General features: G+C 41.4%; 1 protein-coding gene across 6 annotated transcripts in view; it reads right to left on the reverse strand.

Annotated features, from left to right (window-relative positions):
• Nucleotides 1-18,071, reverse strand: part of LTBP1 (latent transforming growth factor beta binding protein 1) — a 184,715-nt gene extending 166,644 nt beyond the window's left edge. For 4 of the 6 annotated variants that reach the window (XM_051613891.1, XM_051613892.1, XM_051613888.1 and 1 more), the window contains exon 1: nt 17,933-18,049. In XM_051613891.1, the coding sequence (XP_051469851.1) occupies nt 17,933-18,000 (68 nt within the window). In that variant the 5' untranslated portion in view covers nt 18,001-18,049. Of the gene's footprint in view, nt 1-17,932 lie in introns of all 6 variants that reach the window. The other 2 variants (XM_051613894.1, XM_051613887.1) reach the window with 1 other exon arrangement.
• Between the last annotated feature and the right edge of the window lie 1,002 nt (nt 18,072-19,073).

Genomic DNA, 19,073 nt, shown 5'->3' on the forward strand with positions numbered 1-19,073 from the left:
AACGTGTAACCTTTTGTGCTGGAGATGCATTTTCTACAGTGCAATCTAGCAAACCAAAAGTTACGTCTACTACACTGTGCACCTCTAAGCCCACGCACACTACTCTTCTGGTGTTCAGGACATGTTTTGTAACATATACTAAGATGACTCTTTCAGCTTAAAATAATAAAGCTGAAACTTGGCATACTTGGTTTTGTTTCAAGAAGCAAACTTCTTTGGACTTGAAAATGAGTAGATTTTAACATTTCCAGCTTAGAAGAGAAAATTATTCTATTTATGATCACATGACTTAAAAAAAAACACACAGAAAACCAAGCAAACAGCAGCTCTATGATGTAAAAGTCCAACATGCCTTAATAAAGATTAATATTTTTCTCATTTGAAGAAAATTAATTTTAAATGTTGCAGAGCGCCCAAGCAGCATGACATTCTCAGGAAGGGAGCACAGCCAATGAAAGCAAAGAATGTTCATTTTAAATTGAGAAGCATTTGCTAGTTTCCATAGCTCCTTTTTAAACAATTGTAAGCTCTGTCATTTCTTAGAACAACCTTGTTTACTATGAAACTTTTAAATGGCTGTTCTCAGAAAAGGCTACTTGAAAGCATTTACAAAAAGAACAATAATTAACTGTGATTGCTGTTTTAAACTTTTAAAAAAGACAAATAATATTAAAATGCAAACAAACAGCAGATAATACATTTAACTTTTTATTAATATTATTGCTAGTAATGCAGTGTAAGCCTTAGATAACTCAGCCAGGACTCATGTTGCCACATGAAACATTTCAAAAACACACAATAAGGCAGAAGTTACAGTGCAAGGATCATATAGGTAAAATACAGAATCATAAAATCATAGAAGCATAGAATCCTAGGGGTTGGAAGGGACCTCGAAAGATCATCTAGTCCAACCCCCCTGCCAGAGCAGGGTCACCTAGAGTACATCACACAGGAACGTGTCCAGGTGGGTTTTGAATGTCTCCAGTGAAGAAGACTCCACAACCTCTCTGGGCAGCCTGTCCCAGTGCTCTGTCACTCTCACAGTAAAAAATTTTTTTCTCATATTTACCTTAAACCTCCTATGCTCCAATTTGTATCCATTACTCCTTGTCCTATCACTGGTCATCACTGAAAAAAGCTTAACTCCATCTTCTTGACACTCACCCTTTACGTATTTGTAAACATTGATGATGTCACCCCTCAGTCTCCTCTTCTCCAAACTAAAGAGACCCAGCTCCCTCAGCCTTTCCTCATAAGGGAGATGTTCCACTCCCTTAATCATCTTTGTGGCTCTGCGCTGGACTCTTTCCAGCACTTCCCTGTCCTTCCTGAACTGAGGGGCCCAGAACTGGACACAATACTCCAGATGCGGCCTCACCAATGAGGATAGAGGGGGAGGAGAACCTCCCTTGACCGACTAACCACACCCTTTCTAATGCACCCCAGGATGCCATTGGCCTTCTTAGCCACAAGGGCACACTGCTGGCTCATGGTCATCCTCCTGTCTACCAGGACCCCCAGATCCCTTTCTCCTACACTGCTCTCAAGCAGGTCAGCCCCCAACCTGTACTGGTACATGGCATTTTTCTTCCCCAAATGCAAAACTCTACACTTGCCCTTGTTGAACTTGATCAGGTTTTTCCCCGCCCAAGTCTCCAGCCTGTCTAGGTCTCTCTGAATGGCAGCACAGCCTTCTGGTGTGTCAGCCACTCCTCCCACCTTGGTGTCATCAGCAAACTTGCTGAGGGTACATTCTGTACCCTCATCCAGGGCATTGATGAAGATGTTGAACAACACCGGTCCCAGTACCGACCCCTGAGGGACTCCACTAGTCACAGGCCTCCAACTAGATTCTGCCCCATTGACTACAACTCTCTGACTTCTACCTTTCAACCAGTTCTTGATCCACCTCACTGCCTGATCATCAAACCCATACTTGATCAACTTATCTACAAGGATGCTGTGGGAGACGGTGTCAAATGCTTTACTGAAATCAAGATAAACCACATCCACCGCTCTACCATCATCTATCCACCTAGTAATTTCCTCATAGAAGGCTATAAGGTTAGTCAAACATGACTTACCCTTGGTAAAACCATGTTGACTGCTCTTGATAACCCCCATGTCCTTGATATGCCTAGAGATAGTGCCAAGGACAAGTTGTTCCATCACCTTTCCAGGGATGGAGGTGAGGCTGACCGGTCTATAGTTACCCGGGTCCTCCTTCTTGCCCTTCTTGTAGACTGGAGTGACGTTTGCTATCCTCCAGTCCTCAGGCACCTCTCCAGTTACCCATGACTTACCGAAGATGATGGAGAGTGGACTAGCAATGACCTCTGCCAGCTCCCTCAGCACCCTTGGATGCATTCCATCCGGACCCATTGATTTATGGATGTCCAGATTACTCAACTGATCCCTAACCCAATCCTCATCTACCTGGGCAAACTCCTCCTTTATCTTGGCTTCTACTGGGGCTATATGAAACTGGGGCTCATGGGGAACGCCTGCAGGAGTAAAGACAGAGGCAAAGAAGGCATTCAGCACCTCTGCCTTCTTTATATCCTCTGTCACCAGGGCACCCACCTCATTCAGCAGTGGGCCTATATTGCCTCTGGTATTAGTTTTGTTGGCTATGTATTTGAAAAAGCCCTTTCTATTATCCTTAACCCGACTTGCAAGGTTAAGTTCCAAAGAGGCCTTAGCTTTCCTAGTTGCCTCCCTACATTCTCTGACAACAGTCCTATATTCCTCCCAAGTAACCAGCCCCTCCTTCCATGATCTATAGATTTTCCTTTTCCACTTGAGTTTGCCCAGCAGTTCCTTTTTTAACCACACTGGTCTCCTAGCTCCCTTACTAGATTTTCTACCCATTGGGACACACTGATGCTGTGCTTGCAAGAAGTGGTCCTTGAATGTTGACCAGCTATCTTGAGCCCCTTTACCTTCCAGCACCCTGTCCCATGGGACTTCCCTTAACAATTGATTGAGGAGGCCGAAGTTTGCTCTGTGGAAGTCCAGGGTTCTGGTCCTGCTGGGTATTCTGTTCCTCCCACACAGGATCCTGAACTCCACCATCTCATGATCACTGCAGCCAAGGCTGCCATTGACCACCACTGCTTCAACAAGGCCCTCCTTGTTGGTGAGCACAAGATCCAGCAGCGCTCCTCTTCTAGTCGGCTTGTCCACCATTTGCATTAAGAAGTTGTCATCAATGCACTGGAGGAACCTCCTAGACTGTGAAAGGCTGGCTGTGTAAGTCTTCCAGCAGATATCAGGGTAGTTAAAATCTCCCATGAGGACCAAGGACTGTAATTGTGAGGCTGCTTTCAGCTGCCTGTAGAAAGCCTCATCAACTTCCTCATCTTGATCAGGAGGTCTGTAGTAGACCCCCACAACTGTATCACCCATACCACCCTGCCCTTTAATTCTTACCCACAGACTTTCAACTTGCCCCTCATCAGCCCCTGCACAAAACTCGATACGTTCTAGCTGCTCTCTCACATAAAGAGCAACTCCACCACCTCGCTTCACCGACCGATCTTTCCTAAAAAGCACATAGCCATCCATGGCCACATTCCAGTCGTGTGAGCTGTCCCACCATGTCTCTGTTATTGCTACCAGATCATAACCCTTAGACTGCACACAGACCTCTAACTCTTCCTGTTTATTCCCCATGCTGCGTGCATTAGCATACAGGCATTTCAGGAAGCAAACAGAGCACACTGGTGGGACCAAATCCTCGTTAGACCACCTTCCTTCAGGCCCTGGTATGTTCCTCTTGGGCTTGTCCCTAACAGACCCAGTTTTCTCCCCTTCCCCCTTCACATCTAGTTTAAAGCTCTCTCAATGAGCCCTGCTAAGTCCTGCCCCAAAAGCCTTTTCCCTCTCTGGGACAGGTGCATCTCACCTGCCACCATCAGGCCAGGTGTCTCGTAGAGCAGCCCATGATCAAAAAAACCAAAGCCAGTTGGCACCAGTCTTGTAGCCATTCATTCATCAGTAAACTCTTCCTGTTTACCTCCCCACCCATTCTTGCAGGAGGTATGGAGGCAAACACGACTTGTGCTCCAGACCCCCTAACTAGCCGTCCCAGGGCCCTGAAGTCTCTCTTCATTGCCCTTACATTTCTTGTAATAATTTCGTCACTACCAACCTGAAAAATCAGCAGTGGGTAGTAATCAGATGGATTTACCATACTAGAGAGTTTCCTTTTAACATCTCTAATGCGAGCCCCAGGGAGGCAGCAGACCTCCCTGTGGGATGGGTCTGCTCGACAGATGGGCCCTTCTGTTCCCCTCAGAAGGGAGTCACCCACCACAATTACCCTCATTTCCTTCTTAGTTGAAGAAGTCCTAAGGTGTGGAGCTTAGCGACAAGTCCTAGGCGGTTCACTAGACAAATCTGTCACTCCAGCTTCATTTTCCTGTCCCTGAAGTTCCAAAGCCTCATACCTATTCTTCAAGGGCAATTTGGAGGGTGGAGGGAGTTGGGAGGGTTTTTGCTTGCCTCTCCGAGGACTGACCTCCCTCCATTCCTCCATGTCCCTAAAGTTCTCTCCTTCTGTCTGAGGACAGGAGGGGAGGGGATCCATCACTTGTTCTAGCACCTCGTCCTTCTGCCCTTGCCTCAGGGTTTGGCTCCACCAATCTGTTTCGCTCTCACATTCTCTGATAGTTCTTAGTCTTTCAACCTCCTCTGTCAGTCTAACCACCTGCCTGAGGAGATCATTGATTTGCTCACACCGCACACACGCGGTGCCACTGGCTCCCTCTGGTACCAGTGCCAGGCTCAGGCACTCGATGCAGCCAGAGACCTGCACAGCTGCGTGTCTCTGGAACCTCTGTCTGAGTTCCCACAGCAGGAATCAAAGAAGAGGGCTTCAAGAGAGAGACTTCCCAAAGTCAAAGAGATGATGAGCAAAAATCAGTCACCAGATGTCCCTCACATCAGTCAAGCAGATAACAGTTCTAACATCTCATCCTGCCGTGAATAAACTATGTATCATATAGAAAATGCAGCTGTGGGCCATGTTATGTGTCAACACATGATAACATAACATCCTGCTAACCATGTTCAGAGCAACCCAGATAGTAAGTTAAAGGAAGTACAGGTCTCTGTCCATACTTAGCAGGCCTTGCTATATCTTACCCTTTGATAAAACTGAATTGGCAGTGATTGGGAGGAAAGGCGGGGCAGGGAGGTGGGAATCACTGAATTTATACCACTCTTTATCCTTTTACAACCCCATTCTCTTCAGTTTTCAGCACCTGAATTCCCATTAGAAAAGCTCTGAGTGCACAGCTGTGGGTGAAATCTCTTTCTAGTCTCAACTTCAGAAGCACATGAAAAGACAATCCGATTTAGGAATTAATTGCATTTCTAAATAGTCCATCAAAAAAATGTATAGATACAGCCATCCAGGGCACAACAGAAGGAAAACACTTCAGGATCCAAAACATTCCCTGCAGTTAAAAGCCTCTGGAATAGTGAAAGGGGGAAGAAGGGAGAGTTGGCTCTTGTCAGGGATCTGCATGTGTGCAACAGCTGGAATTCCCAAACAGGCATTATATAACAACAACAGAAGCTGTTCAAAGCTGTAAGAAGGCACAGCTGGGACTGTGGTGACCAGCAGTTGTCCTCCACTTCAGAGCTTCAATGTTCCAGTTCAGGAAGAACAAGCTTTTACCAAAACTTTTACTCCAGTAAGTAAGTATATAAATATACTTGTGCTTCATGGCAATTATTAATTTATCAATTCTACAACCATCCTTGTCCATCAAGCAGAAACCAGAACAGAATCCATATCAAAGCAGTAATTAAGGTCAGAGTATTCGTCAATTATTTAGTATTTACATCTGATTGTTACCTTTTCTCAAAGCATATAGAGGCTATAAAATGGCCAAAGGGAAGAACTCTCCCAGTGTAAAACCACACAAAGGTAACTAAGTATAACTTTACACTCCGAAAAACTGTCACATCTTAAAGGTACTTAAAGCTAAAAGTATTCTAGACTGAGATATTGCTGTCCAGAGATGATCACTGAAGATGATTACCAAAGTGGCAAAGACAGCACATTTGTCTCATGCTGTAAAATTTGACACTTTTTGCTAAAAATTTGCACAAACAACTTACCAGAGAGGTCAATGGTTTCAGTGCATGGCTCAGAAAATAGAATAAACATAGGGGACCTTCAAGAGTGGTCAGAAACTGGAACAGAGAAATCTCTATGGAAGACAACTCCATTTAAAGTTTAATGGAACTAGGTTGATGGCAGTTACAAATATGAGAGGAGCATTTTTAAATTGGAGACTGGGAAAGAAAGTATACAGCTCTGAAGGACACATTCAGACTTTTAGTGAAGTCAGCACACTCAAGTAAAGAACAAAGGAAAAGCTGGTAACACCTAAACAGGTAACAGAACAAACTGTATGCTTTTTAACAGAGCAGACAACCAAACCAGATGTGCTTCAACAAGGAACACGACAAGTTCAAGAAAGATAATGGAGAAAGAATGACCAGCTTTATAACAACTTATTACGATGGACTCTTTCCTGTCTTGGGAAAGTAAAACTAATGGGAGGATTGGGAAAAATTGCTGGAATATCCTGAATATGAAAACAGACCACCCTCTCAAAGAGTAGCCTTTCAAATTAGATCATCAATTTAACCACATCTGAACTGTCATTTCCACACAAAGCAGAGGAAACCCAGCATTAGGACTATACTACTACGTGTCTAAGATGGTGACAGCTACCATATCACTGAATCTACAAAGAAAGTAAACAATAGTAACACGAAATTTCAATTAGCCCAAACAGCAGCACAACAGCAAACCAACATTTCTAGATGCAGCTAACATCTTTATGGATCAGCTCATCAGGAACCCAGAAGAAAACAATAATATCTTATTTTGGCCTAACCTGTGTACAGGATCCAATTAAAACGTTACCACTGAAGAAATGCTGCAAGAGTGAGCAAAGCTTGGATTTAATACCCTTGACAGGGGAATGGAAGTCAAAGATCAATTACAGCAGTTCAAAGTTTCAAAACAGGAAAATAAACATAAAATGGAAGCTAGTTGAAAAAAGTTAATAGGCTGAAAAATTGTCCAAAAGTCTTTAAACCAACGAGGCAACAAATTAAGAGAAGAAAAGGCCAGAGAAGCAAGTCTCAATTAATACTTCCCATCTGTGTTCATCATGAAGGAACTTAAAAAGTTTCCTATGCCATTTTCTGCAAGGGATTGCCAGGATCTGTTTCAAAATTGAAGGACAGAGAAGGTAACAGAACAGTCAGTCAACACCAAGAGGTTCTTAGGCCACCGAAAGACTTTGTTCACCAATACACGAAAGCCTTCCCCCTCAAGGCAATTTGCCACAGCAACCTGCCCACTTCTCATAGATCCTGTTAGGTCACAATGGTATCAAACAACTAGCCTATTTGGTGATAAATTAACATCTTTCTGCCTTTAACACCACACTTCAGTCAGTCCATACTCTTCAGGCCCATGTCTGTTACAACGCAATTAACATCAAACATACTCAGTCCAAGAGAGGTAACTACAAATTGTTAGTCTATGGACTGCCACTGAAGTGTGCACCAGCATCATTCAAAAAAGACACCAGAACTGAGACTGATTTAATTGTCATCAAAAAATCATCTCCATGTTCTCTGCCAAACCAAATCATCCAGTCCCAAGGGAGAACAGTCATTTCAATGAAACAGTGACTTCAGCTCCTGCAGCTCATGACTACATTCCCAGTGAATGATGAATTGAGGTGTTCTTGAGGGCTGACTCAGGGCCTGGCAGCACAGAGATATGAGGAACTACCTTTGAACCAGTTTTTGTTCTAGCACACATACATCAAAAGCACTGCCAAAGACAGTGAGTGAGAATAACTGTGGTATCAGAATCTCAAAACACTAGTCTCAACTTACCAACAGTTGATGCCAACGATCCTTTATGCATGCCCAGTGCTGCTGCAGCAATTAAGTTAACCATGCCTTCAACAGCTCCAAATCACATTACTAGTCCAAAAATTATTCTGACCTTCATTAGGAATAGCATGAGGACACAAATTCAAAACATAAACTCATATGTAGCCTCTATTTACATGAGATGCCTGTGCAGAATATCCTGCCATAGCAAGAAAAAAAAGTCTGTCATCTGAAGAAGAGGGGCTTCTCTTCAGCATTCAACAGGAAGACAATTACACACAATGAACAAAATTGATGGTTCAAAAAAAATGTGCTGCCAATAAATGACATTCCAGTGAATATTCCCTTCTCAGAATTCTGGTATTCTGCAATATGAAAATAAACCTTCAGTAGAAGGAAAAGCAAAGCTTGCCACCTACTGCCCAATGACATAATAGTATGTACTAGTATTGCCTGTCGCCTTTTAACAGACTATCTTGCCTTTGAAACTCAATTTCTCTGACACAGAACGTACAGAATTGCACCTCTGATTGCATTTTTAATAATACAGAAAGCAGACAGCCAACACAGAGTATCCAAAAGCAGTATTTTCCTTTAAACAAATTTTAAGATGCTTATAAAATCCCTGACAAGCCTGAAATATCATTTATCAGCATCTAAACTGACAAGGAATTCATTTTACTGTCCAGTGGTGTTATGGGGCTTTAAAAAAAAGTCTATCCTCAGCTGCATGCTAAGTTTTTTATACAGAGAAAAACCAAAATAAATAAATAAATTATAATAGATAAAGCCTTTCAGAAAATATTTTTTTCCCCATACAGGCACCTTGAGGGGATATTTTTAAAGCTATGGATCTCATTAGTAATAAACCAGCGCTGTACTGAAGACTGGATTATTGCAAATACTTCCTTTGTCCTAGAAGTTCCATGTCTCAACAGCAGAAATTATATTCTTTTGTTTTCAAGCACAGAGAAATTCTCTTCAATAATAACAGTGCTTCAGTGAGCTGCTAGTTTGGAGGTATTTATTTTCCTAACATACTACACAAAGAGTCTTTTGCGAATAACATCAGGTCCTTTACTTACTGTAGGAAGTTGTTCAACACAAAGTCAAGTAGTTATGATTCAATTACCCACATAACTTCTAAGCAAGCCAGCAGACTTGACATACAACACCATGTTTGCTAGATGCTTCAAATTAGCCAACAGTTCACCTTCTGGTCCTCCAACACCTCTAAGACCCAATGATTTAATTCAGAGAAAATTTGCTAAAGAGGGAAATCAGCACGATTTATTGCAGTCTCTCTAACAGATTGTTGGCTGGTTACAAAGTCTCAATCAAGATTACAACAATAACATAAGAGAAAGTTTGAGCTTTCTCCAACTAGCTAGTGTTCTTGACTATTTACACTTACGTCTTAAATCCAGTCATGCAAGAAAAAAAACAAACCCTGTCTCTAACCAGATACCAATGAACAGTAACACCCAAATATCAACACAAGACAACATGAGTAATAAACCTCCTTGGTAGTGCTTAGATTAGCAACTGATTACACATTATGTAAAACAATAGTTTTGGATTCCTAGGAGGAATTTATCAAAGTACAAGCATATATGTTATACGTAACCTTTATGGAGCTTAGGTAAACTAGATACTGCTTCTACGTATGACAAAATCTGCTTCTCTGTGAAGTATTCTGACTTCAGCACTGAAGAAAATAGGTTTACTCAAGATGAAGTATGGGTCCCTTGGGGTTCCTCAATCACAAACAGAACAGGCTATTCATAGATAAGAAATCAATGAGGCATTTGTAATTAATCAGACTGACCCAATCCTGAAAATACACAGAATCGCAGCATGTTAGGGGTTGGAAGGGACCTTGAAAGATCCTCTAGTCCAACCCCCCAGCCAGAGCAGGACCACTAGAGCAGCTCACACAGGAACGCGTCCAGGTGGATTTTGAATGTCTCCAGAGAAGGAGACTCCACAGCCTCGCTGGGAAGCCTGTTCCAGTGCTCTGTCACCCTCACAGTAAGTTTTTCCTTGTGTTTACATGGAACCTCCTATGTTCCAGTTTGCACCCATTGCCCCTTGTCCTGTCGCTAGACATCACTGAGAAAAACTTGGCTCCATCCTCCTGACGCTCACCCTTCACATAACTAGTAAAGAAGAACGAGGTCATCCCTCAGACTCCTCTTCTCCAAGCTAAAGAGACTCAGCTCCCTCAGCCTTTCCTCATCAGGGAGATGTTCCACTCCCTTTAATCATTTTTGTGGCTCTGTGCTGGACTCTTTCAAGCAGTTCCCTGTCCTTCTTGAACTGAGGGGCCCAGAACTAGACACAGTATTCCAGATGTGGCCTCATCAGGGCAGATTAGAGAGGGAGGAGAACTTCTCTCGACCTACTAACCCTTCTAAAACACCCCAGGATGCCATTGGCCTTCTTAGACACAAGGGCACATTGCTGGCTCATAGTCATCCTTCTGTCTACCAGGACCCCCAGGTCCCTTTCCCCTATGCTGCTCTCCAGCAGGTCAGTCTCCAACCTGTACTGGTACAACTGGTTCATGGGGTTGTTCTTTCCCAGATGCAAGACTCTACACTTGCCCTTGTTATATTTCATTCAGTTTCTCCTTGCCCAACTCATCTGCCTTTGTCTAAGGCCAGCCCACATAAGTCTCTGAATGAAAATTGCTGTTATCTGCTATAGTAGTCAAATGCTAAAATTAAGTAAATCCCCTGAAGAGGTGTACTTTGTCTTTGTTACCTATCTTATAAGGTTACTCAGAATGAATTATCAATATAAACTGAGAGTGTTAAGGCAATACCAAAGGTTCTACTACTACCTAAGACATACAAGACAACTAGTAGTTGCAGCAAATATTTTTAAAGAGCTGAAGATCAAATATTAGGCAAGATTTTCAAGACAAAAGACCAAAGGCAGACACATTTACAAACTCAGTAAGCCTTTTCTCCAAAATACTTAAAATAGAGGAAAATGTCCCTGGTTCCATTATCATTACAACACTAAACAAAAACACCTAGATTTTTCTAAACACATAATACTGTCGAATCATACTTCTATACCTGAAATCAGTAAAAAACCCTGTTCTTACTTTTTCTTGTATTGTAAATGAAAGGTACAGATGTGTTTTGACAATAGACATGAGCTTTCCAAATCAACCAACTGAGGTCTATTGCCAGAGCTCTAAAGAGGGAGGAATGAAAATAACATCCAAAATATTCCCATTAACTTATTGATCATACATGTTCCAGGGGAAATGCCTACTTGCAACGTCGTTTTTCTTTCAGCCACATCCTTTAATCACTACTGTTGCATAGTAGTTTGCTTAGAGGAACAAACTTTAACCTGCGGGGGTTACTGTGGCCTGTTAGGGTAAAAAGTCTCAGTCACATATAAAACTGTTGCATTGTTGGTTTGGTGTCACAAACATTTGCTAACAGAGCAACCTTTTAAAAAGGAAACGTACTGAATGCCATGTGACAGCAGTCAAACTAAACTTTACCAATACAAATACACCTTCCTAAAACTGAAAGCACACTGTCACACTATCCATGAAAAGCTGTGCAAGACACTGGAAGGAAGTTCTTTTGTTTCCCAGCATCTCCTGAAATAATTCCTTGATGATAAACAGTAAAAATTTCAAAAGTTTTAAGAAAAATTATTCCTATACACAGGCAGTATGCCTACATAATTATGTCTCTATTTTCCTATTATTAACATACATCATCATGAACATAGGCCAGTTCCATTCAAAGAAAATAACATGACAGCAAGTTAATTAATAAGTTGATTTTACCTTGTGGAGTATGTTCAGTTTGATGGGAATATGGAAGGGAAAGTTACATAGACTTTCTCAAAATAAACATGCCTCATAGGACAGTATGGATACCTGACCTGCATAAATGTATTTCAAGTTGATTAGGAAGAAAATAACCCGAGCGATAACACGGTACGCTATGATTTCTTGCAGTAGGTGTCTTGTTAAAAGCATGGTGCAAAGGCACCTCAAAATCCACTCCAAATAACTCACAATGGAAAATTAAGTTTCCTAATTCTCCCGGGAGCGACCTTGCATTAGTGAACCTGTACCAAGTACACCATGAGTTCATTACACGTTGCAACTCTCTACTGAAGCGATACAGTCATCTTTTTAACACTGCAAGACAGACTGTCAGTTTTCCAACTCTCTGACACAAACCAGTAGGTTCAAGAACTGCTGGAAAAACCTCACCTCAGACCATCAGGGTTAAATTTTTAAGCCTGAAAAGCAATACACGTTCACAGGATCTCAATGTTCTTTTCTTGGAGTAAATCAAACAGCCATGACACTGGGCTCCAGGAGAGCACAACCTAATAACCCATGACTTACCGACTTACAGCCTTGAAGCCCAAGGTAATTATGGTTGTGTCTTCACAGTGTAGTCATGGCTTAGTCAAGTAAGAATTTGATTAGGCCTCTCTACGCACTCAGTCTCCTCAAGTAGAGACTTAGGTGTATCAGCCCTGAGCACACATACGCGCATGTGCCTGAGAAAAAAGACTAAACCCCAAGCTGCACTGAGAACAGGCAAAGTCAGATTTAAGAGTAATAACGTGGAATATTTTACCTAGAATAAAAAAATATTAATGTTCTATGTTACCATCACTGGAATTATAGTTCAGTTGCTTCCAGCTCCTCTGTGTAGCCCAAGAGAAGAGGTGGTCTCTCTTCCTAGAGAAAGGCAGTATAAGTTCCTGGCTTTGAAGAAAAAAAGTATCACGAACAGAGAATGAAAACAACTGATCTACAACTTTCAGAAGTGAAGAAGTCATCACAGAATTTCTGGTTTCAGCTTGGATTAAGGGTTTTTTTGTTTGGATTGGTTCCTGGGTTTTATCTGACTTCTGCGATGAATAGCTCAGTTAATGAAAGGACTGTGATGAATCTTTTTAACCTTTACTTCAGCAAGACGTTTGATACAGTTGTCTCTTATGAAAAAATTGGTGAAACATGAATAACTGGATTATAAAGTAGGTACAAAAACTGTCTGGCTGAATAGGTGGTATTCAGTGATACAAAGTCCAACCCACAGGAGGTTAAGAGGGTAACTATCTGTTCTCCTATTAGATTGATACTGGGACCAATATTGTTGAACTTGATCTATGATCCAGAGAAGGAGAAAAAGGCAGTCTCAACAATTATGCAGACAATTCCCATTTGGAGGAGTGATTGTTATATTGGAAGGCTGATTTTGAGTGATTTTGTCAGTCTGGATAAATGGGCTCATGAAGTTCAAAGGCAAATATGAAGTCCTGTATCTGAGATACAGTGGCTCTGTGGAACAGTGCAGGTTTGGCGCTGAAATAGTCGGAAAGCAGTCCCTGCAAAAAGTGATTTAGGGGTCCTGGTGGACAAGCAGAATGTGACTCAGCAGCATGTCCCCACATGAAGAATGCCAATCATATACTGGGCTGCGTTAGCAACCGAACAGACAAGCAGGTAAAGGGAATTATTATTTTCTCTACCTGGCATTTGTGGGACTGCATCTCTAGTACTGTGTTCAGTTATGGCCTCCCCAAATCAAGATATTGATTCAGAAAAGTGAGTTAAGCATAGGGCCACCAAGACTGTCATGGACTTGAGCACGAAGCATATGGAAAGAGATTCAGGGAGGCGAGTTTGTTCAGCTCTAAGAAAAGGCAGCTTGAGAGGGTAATATTGCAACTTACAACTGCCTCCTCAGAATATACAGGGAAGGCTGAGACAGACTTCTTAGAGACAGACAGTGAAAAGACAAAGAGTAACAATCAACATGCAAGAATGGAAATCTCAACTACATAAGAATTTTTTTTATTTTTTTATTTTTTTTTAAGGGGATCAACCACTGCAACAGGAGCCCAGAGATACTGGGACACCTACAACCTTTTTCCTTTAAAATGTTCAAATCTCAACCATGCAAAGTGGCAAGCAAACTGCTTGAGGTGATCTCACTTTAAGCAGAGGGTTGATCATCTCTACTTGCAACGTAAACTTTCCTATTCTTCTAACATCAACACTACTTTAAAGACCTTGCTTTCCTTAAAAAAGTTTCCTTTTTTAGACAAACAAACAATAAAAAAACAAGTCAATGTCTCTTTGGAAGGAAGTCCTATCTTCCATCAAAAAAAGCTTCGATAAAGTATTTTTATTAGTAAATAGACCTCACAGTGAAGTTCAAGTGCAGGGCACTTCTCACCAGAAAGTAGTGAAGTTTCACTTGCTCTGTACATCTTTAGCACAAAAATCTATCATAATGGTGAGGAAAATAAATGTCCTCCAGAAATATTTACTCACACACAAGCTATTAACCTTAAAAAAAAAGTGTAGAATTTTTTTTAGACCATCACATCATCAGTCATCACATGTTCTAAAAGATAAATGACATACAATCAAAGATACAGAAATGAACCAGTACATCAGGAAAGGAAACAGCTGAGAGCACTCTTAAATTTTTCAGTAAACCTCAGTCATGAGCTTGCGTAACAAAAAGTCAATAATCTTCACAGATTATTTAACATATATGTCAATCTACAACTTACAATTATACATTATATAAAGAATATATGCCATTTTCAATTACAACTATCCTACATTGCTGATTTCAGCAAGGTCGTAACAGCATGCCCAATTCTTGTACTCCTGGTGACCATTTCCAAAACTACTAGAAAGTTCACATTGAAAAAAAAAAACAACAAAACTGCTCCAACAGCTGGTAAATGTAGAAAATCAAGCTGTTGGAGCTATAGTGTTGCCAACAAGTGAGAGAATGAGATGTGAAAGGGACACCCAGAGTTACTGGAGAGCTATCACAGGAACTCGGGACCACAAAGCATGTCTGTTATTGAGATCAGAATTCCCAACAGGTTCCAATAAGAAGCAGATTTTTATTTCTGAGACACCACTTGTTTTCAATTACAGACATCTACATCTTCTGCTAACATTCTTCTGAGATGAGACCTTGTACCTGATAACATCCATCTTCAGCCCAGGGCTATGACAGACTTTCCTAGTGATAAGTGCATGTGTTCTAAATCCAAGATACTCCAGGAAATCAGTCTCTCTCTCCAGGTTTCCCTCTGTTTAGCACCACATTCTTAAAAAAAAAAAAAAAAAAAATCTCTGGGAAGAAATAAGTTAATTCCCTGCTTCCCTAAATATCGTTGCCATCACGACCCTAAGAAAACAGGCAAGAACAAGGACTGATGTTGCATTTGTATACAAACCAGAGAAAAATGACAGAGGTTGGCAAAACAGAAGTGTTGTAGAGACAAGCTTCTTCTAGCAGCTTATTTCAGTGTTCCAGGGTGGGTTCTGCCCTGACACTCACCAGTTCTTGACAGCTCTGCATAGCAGCAGTGTCTGGGTCAGCACGTCAGCCGCACTGACAATGGATGATTCCACTCCTGCCATAGCCTTCCATATGCTTCTAGGCATGGGAACCAAAAACAGCCATTCCAAAAATATCTGGGCAGCCCTCACACAACATATGAGACCACAAGACATTCAAAGAGGAAGTGAAGCAGGAACTAACCCATTTGGTCTGCGCCAGTGGTAGAGACCTGACCTCAGAAGGACCTTTTAGCCCCATAAATTGTTTTAAGTCTACATGATAAGTACTGCTAGCATTCATTTCAACAGCTGTATCTAAACATCCATGTTCTTCTGCTACATATTATATGTTTGCATCCGTCTGTGAAACAGCCCGATTCCTCTCCATCTCCTGCTCCTGCCTTCTGCAAAGGTTGTAGGCTAGCTTTCTCATGACTCCAAAGACTCAGTTTTTCATTTCCCCACTCTATTATTAAGCTGCCTGAAACAGATTAATCTTCATGTAATCTCAGCGACTAACAGTCCTATCTAACTGAAAAGGCCTCTTTACCTCTAGAAGATCCTTAGGTTGAGAAGGATCACATGAACAACAAAGCTCACCAGAGTTAAGAGTGATTTGGAAGCATGCAGAGGCCCTTTGGATACCAGATAACAGATGGCTGGTTTTATTAGTCTGAAGTTGCTTACTCTACACCCCAGATGTTGTCTCATGCAAGCAAGAAAAGAGTTTGGTGAAGCATGACATGCTCTCTAGGCACCCTATAGAACAGTTTCTCTTTTCATATAAGAGGAGCCCTTTATCCCTAGACTCTGCTTTTCCAGGAATAATGGAAAGTAAGTCTTCTCTAGAGGCATCCACAAGCTGCCTAAGCACAGTTTCAGACTGCTTGGAGGAAGATAGATTTTTTTTTTTTTTTTCAGGCAAGAACAAACTGCATTATTTTATTTTCTGTTTTCCTCTTTTCATTTTATTTTTTTTTTAAGTCTATTTCATTACCCAATTTGAAAACTGGCCCTTCTCACAACAAGAAAAACAATTCTTTGAGAATGCTTCTGTGTGGAGGAAGGAAGAAAGAAATAGACAGACACATAGTACACTCTACAGGAATCAGTACTGATAAGACAGAAATTGTCTGGTCTCTTTGTACTGATTTGCTATAATGCTCTTTGTGAGGCTAAGCAGAGAAGCCAGCTGAGGATTAGCAATCCTGCTGGTCTGGATGGAAGGGAACAGAAAAAAACCTACAGATTTTACTGGTAATTTCCTCTTCATGTTAGTAATTCAATAACCCTTGCTTCACTGATAGGAATGAAACTAGGCTCAGAGTACTATAAAACACTAAAATGAAGTAGCAATTTCTCTGTTCTTTAACAGGATGGATGTAGCTGTTCTTAACACCTGCTCTGCCCCACCTTATACCTTTCTCAAAGAACATACTGGCTTAGGTTTTAGAACTCCATGGGAACTCAGGTATATTGATCTTCCTATTACACAAGACATGTATGAACCCAGTTTTGCTTGTATCTCCACAGTTAGATGATCTAGGACAACAGTAAAAGGAATCAGGTTTCAGAAGACACAAACCTGAAAGAGGTTACCAGGCAAGATACCAAAAATCACTGGCAGTGCACAGTTCTCAGATGTAGCTTTAGAGAGGGGTGGCAGGATGTACTCAGTTGTCAGAGGGAGACTTTTATAATCACACAATGCTCTTTGGGTTCATTTTTATGGTTTTGGATACAGTAAAACACAGCTTATTTCCCAGTCCTTAATACCTTGCTCTGGAGGCTAGAATCAAGACAGACTGTGCCCTGCTTACAGCTCACCAAAAGCAACACCTGTTACAGGACAGAAACACTTTTTGTCACTGACTTCACCTGTAACTGGAAGGACAGGAGTTGCTGCAGACCCCTAAACCTGACCACATTCAACTTGACTGCCATCCTCATGTACACTTCCCTCTGCCCTTATCTGCCCTCAAACAAGTTAAGGTCAGACAGATTAATAAAAACAACATTATAATTAGAGAAATTTCAGAGTCCCTTGAAGTATTTAGATTAGTGTGAGTAATATCCAAGTGTGGCTAAGTCACCATCTAGTAAAGAGGCAGAGAAAAAGTTCTCCAACAAGAGGGGTGCTTCCTTGCTACCTGTGGCAGGCAGATACAATCCTGAACCTCAAACGCAAGTATCCCTTGTAGTAAAACCATACAGCTTTACTTTGAAAGAGAAAATACAATGCAAATGGAAGAAATAAACCAGAATGCAACACGAGCACCAAATCTTACTCTACTCAGTTAAGTGAGGTGTTGAAATTTCATGCCAGACTCTGTTTTCGGCTAAACACAAAGTCACTAGTGTAAATTAAGAATAACTCCTTGGAAACTAGTACAGCATTGTCATTCTAAAGAAAATAAAGCTGACTTATTAAGTGGCATTCTGTTGAAGTGAGATTTGGCTCATAAGCCATAGAAGCTTAAAAATCCACTGAAGTCTGACAGTTAAAATAAAAAAACCTTTAAAAAAAAAGAAAAGAATTGTGTACGTTTCCAAGGATGGTTATTTGAAAACACAAGGAACTATGTCATACTGGACTTCTTTGAAAGCAAAGAAAACACTTACTGTGGTTGCATTTGCTGAGGTAACCCAACAGGAGGCTTCTGCTTGATGGTGAATGCCATCTGAGTCATAGGGCCAACCTTCGGTGGGACCTGCACCTTCTGAGAGAAGGTCTGCTGAGCAGCCTGCTGGGGTATGGGCCACGGGGGAACAACAGGGCTCCGGCCTCCAGTGGAAGATGTGTCTTGCATGACTGTATCCTCACAGGAATTACCTTTTGTTCCTGGTTTACACACACAAAGCTGAGGTCGCAGGCACATCCCTCCATTTTGGCATGGTGGTGCACAGTTGGCTAAGAAAAGACATGTCAAAAAGTACCTATGAAACAAAGCATGATAGAAAATGCAAACCCTCCCCATAATAAAAGATATGTTAACTGGAGTAGGAGAGAGCAACATTGCTAAGCTCCACTAGATAGCATATGTTATAGCTTTTACTGCTCTCCTGCATAAGACATGCACAACAGTTGAACAACTTTCCAAAGTTGTACAATGCTGGTGAGCTAAAAAAAAACAAACAGGAAACACAAAAGTTAAATTGAGAAATATAGCATTATTTCAAGGCTCCCTGTTAGTAGTCTTTTATAATTTCTTTCCCTGTTTCCTCCTTCCCCATACTTTAACAAACGGCATCCAATGAAACAATATTTTGCAGTTTATAGAATTTTACTACTGATCCAGGCTTAGATTCATTCTATTACTATTTTAAATCTCTGATCCTTTGTAGGTACCTAGAAGGAATCCTTACATCACAGAAGATCAAAACAGTGCAGAGAAGCATGACATGATTCAACCCTTCACCCTCTAAATCCCAAATGAAATCCCCTGTGGTATCACCACCATAATAACATAAAGAAGGAGATGCATAAGGGGCTGCTACAAAGACATAGCTACACCTAAGGGTTGCATTCTTTGAAGACAGGTGCTTGTGTTTATCCTGAACTAGCTTCTATACATTCTTTGCGCCACCAGAGCAGAGGGATCACATTCTTCAAAGGAGAATTCAGTTCCAGATACCTGCCTTCAGATAGGATTACACTGTTTGTGTTGCACTATCCACTGACTATAGAGGGAGCCCGAATAAACAGCCTCGACTCAGCTCCCAGCTTGTAGACCTAGTTAATGCAAGATCAATTCCATTCTGA

Source organism: Apus apus, chromosome 3, assembly GCF_020740795.1.
Source record: "Apus apus isolate bApuApu2 chromosome 3, bApuApu2.pri.cur, whole genome shotgun sequence".
Lineage (NCBI taxonomy): Eukaryota > Metazoa > Chordata > Aves > Apodiformes > Apodidae > Apus > Apus apus.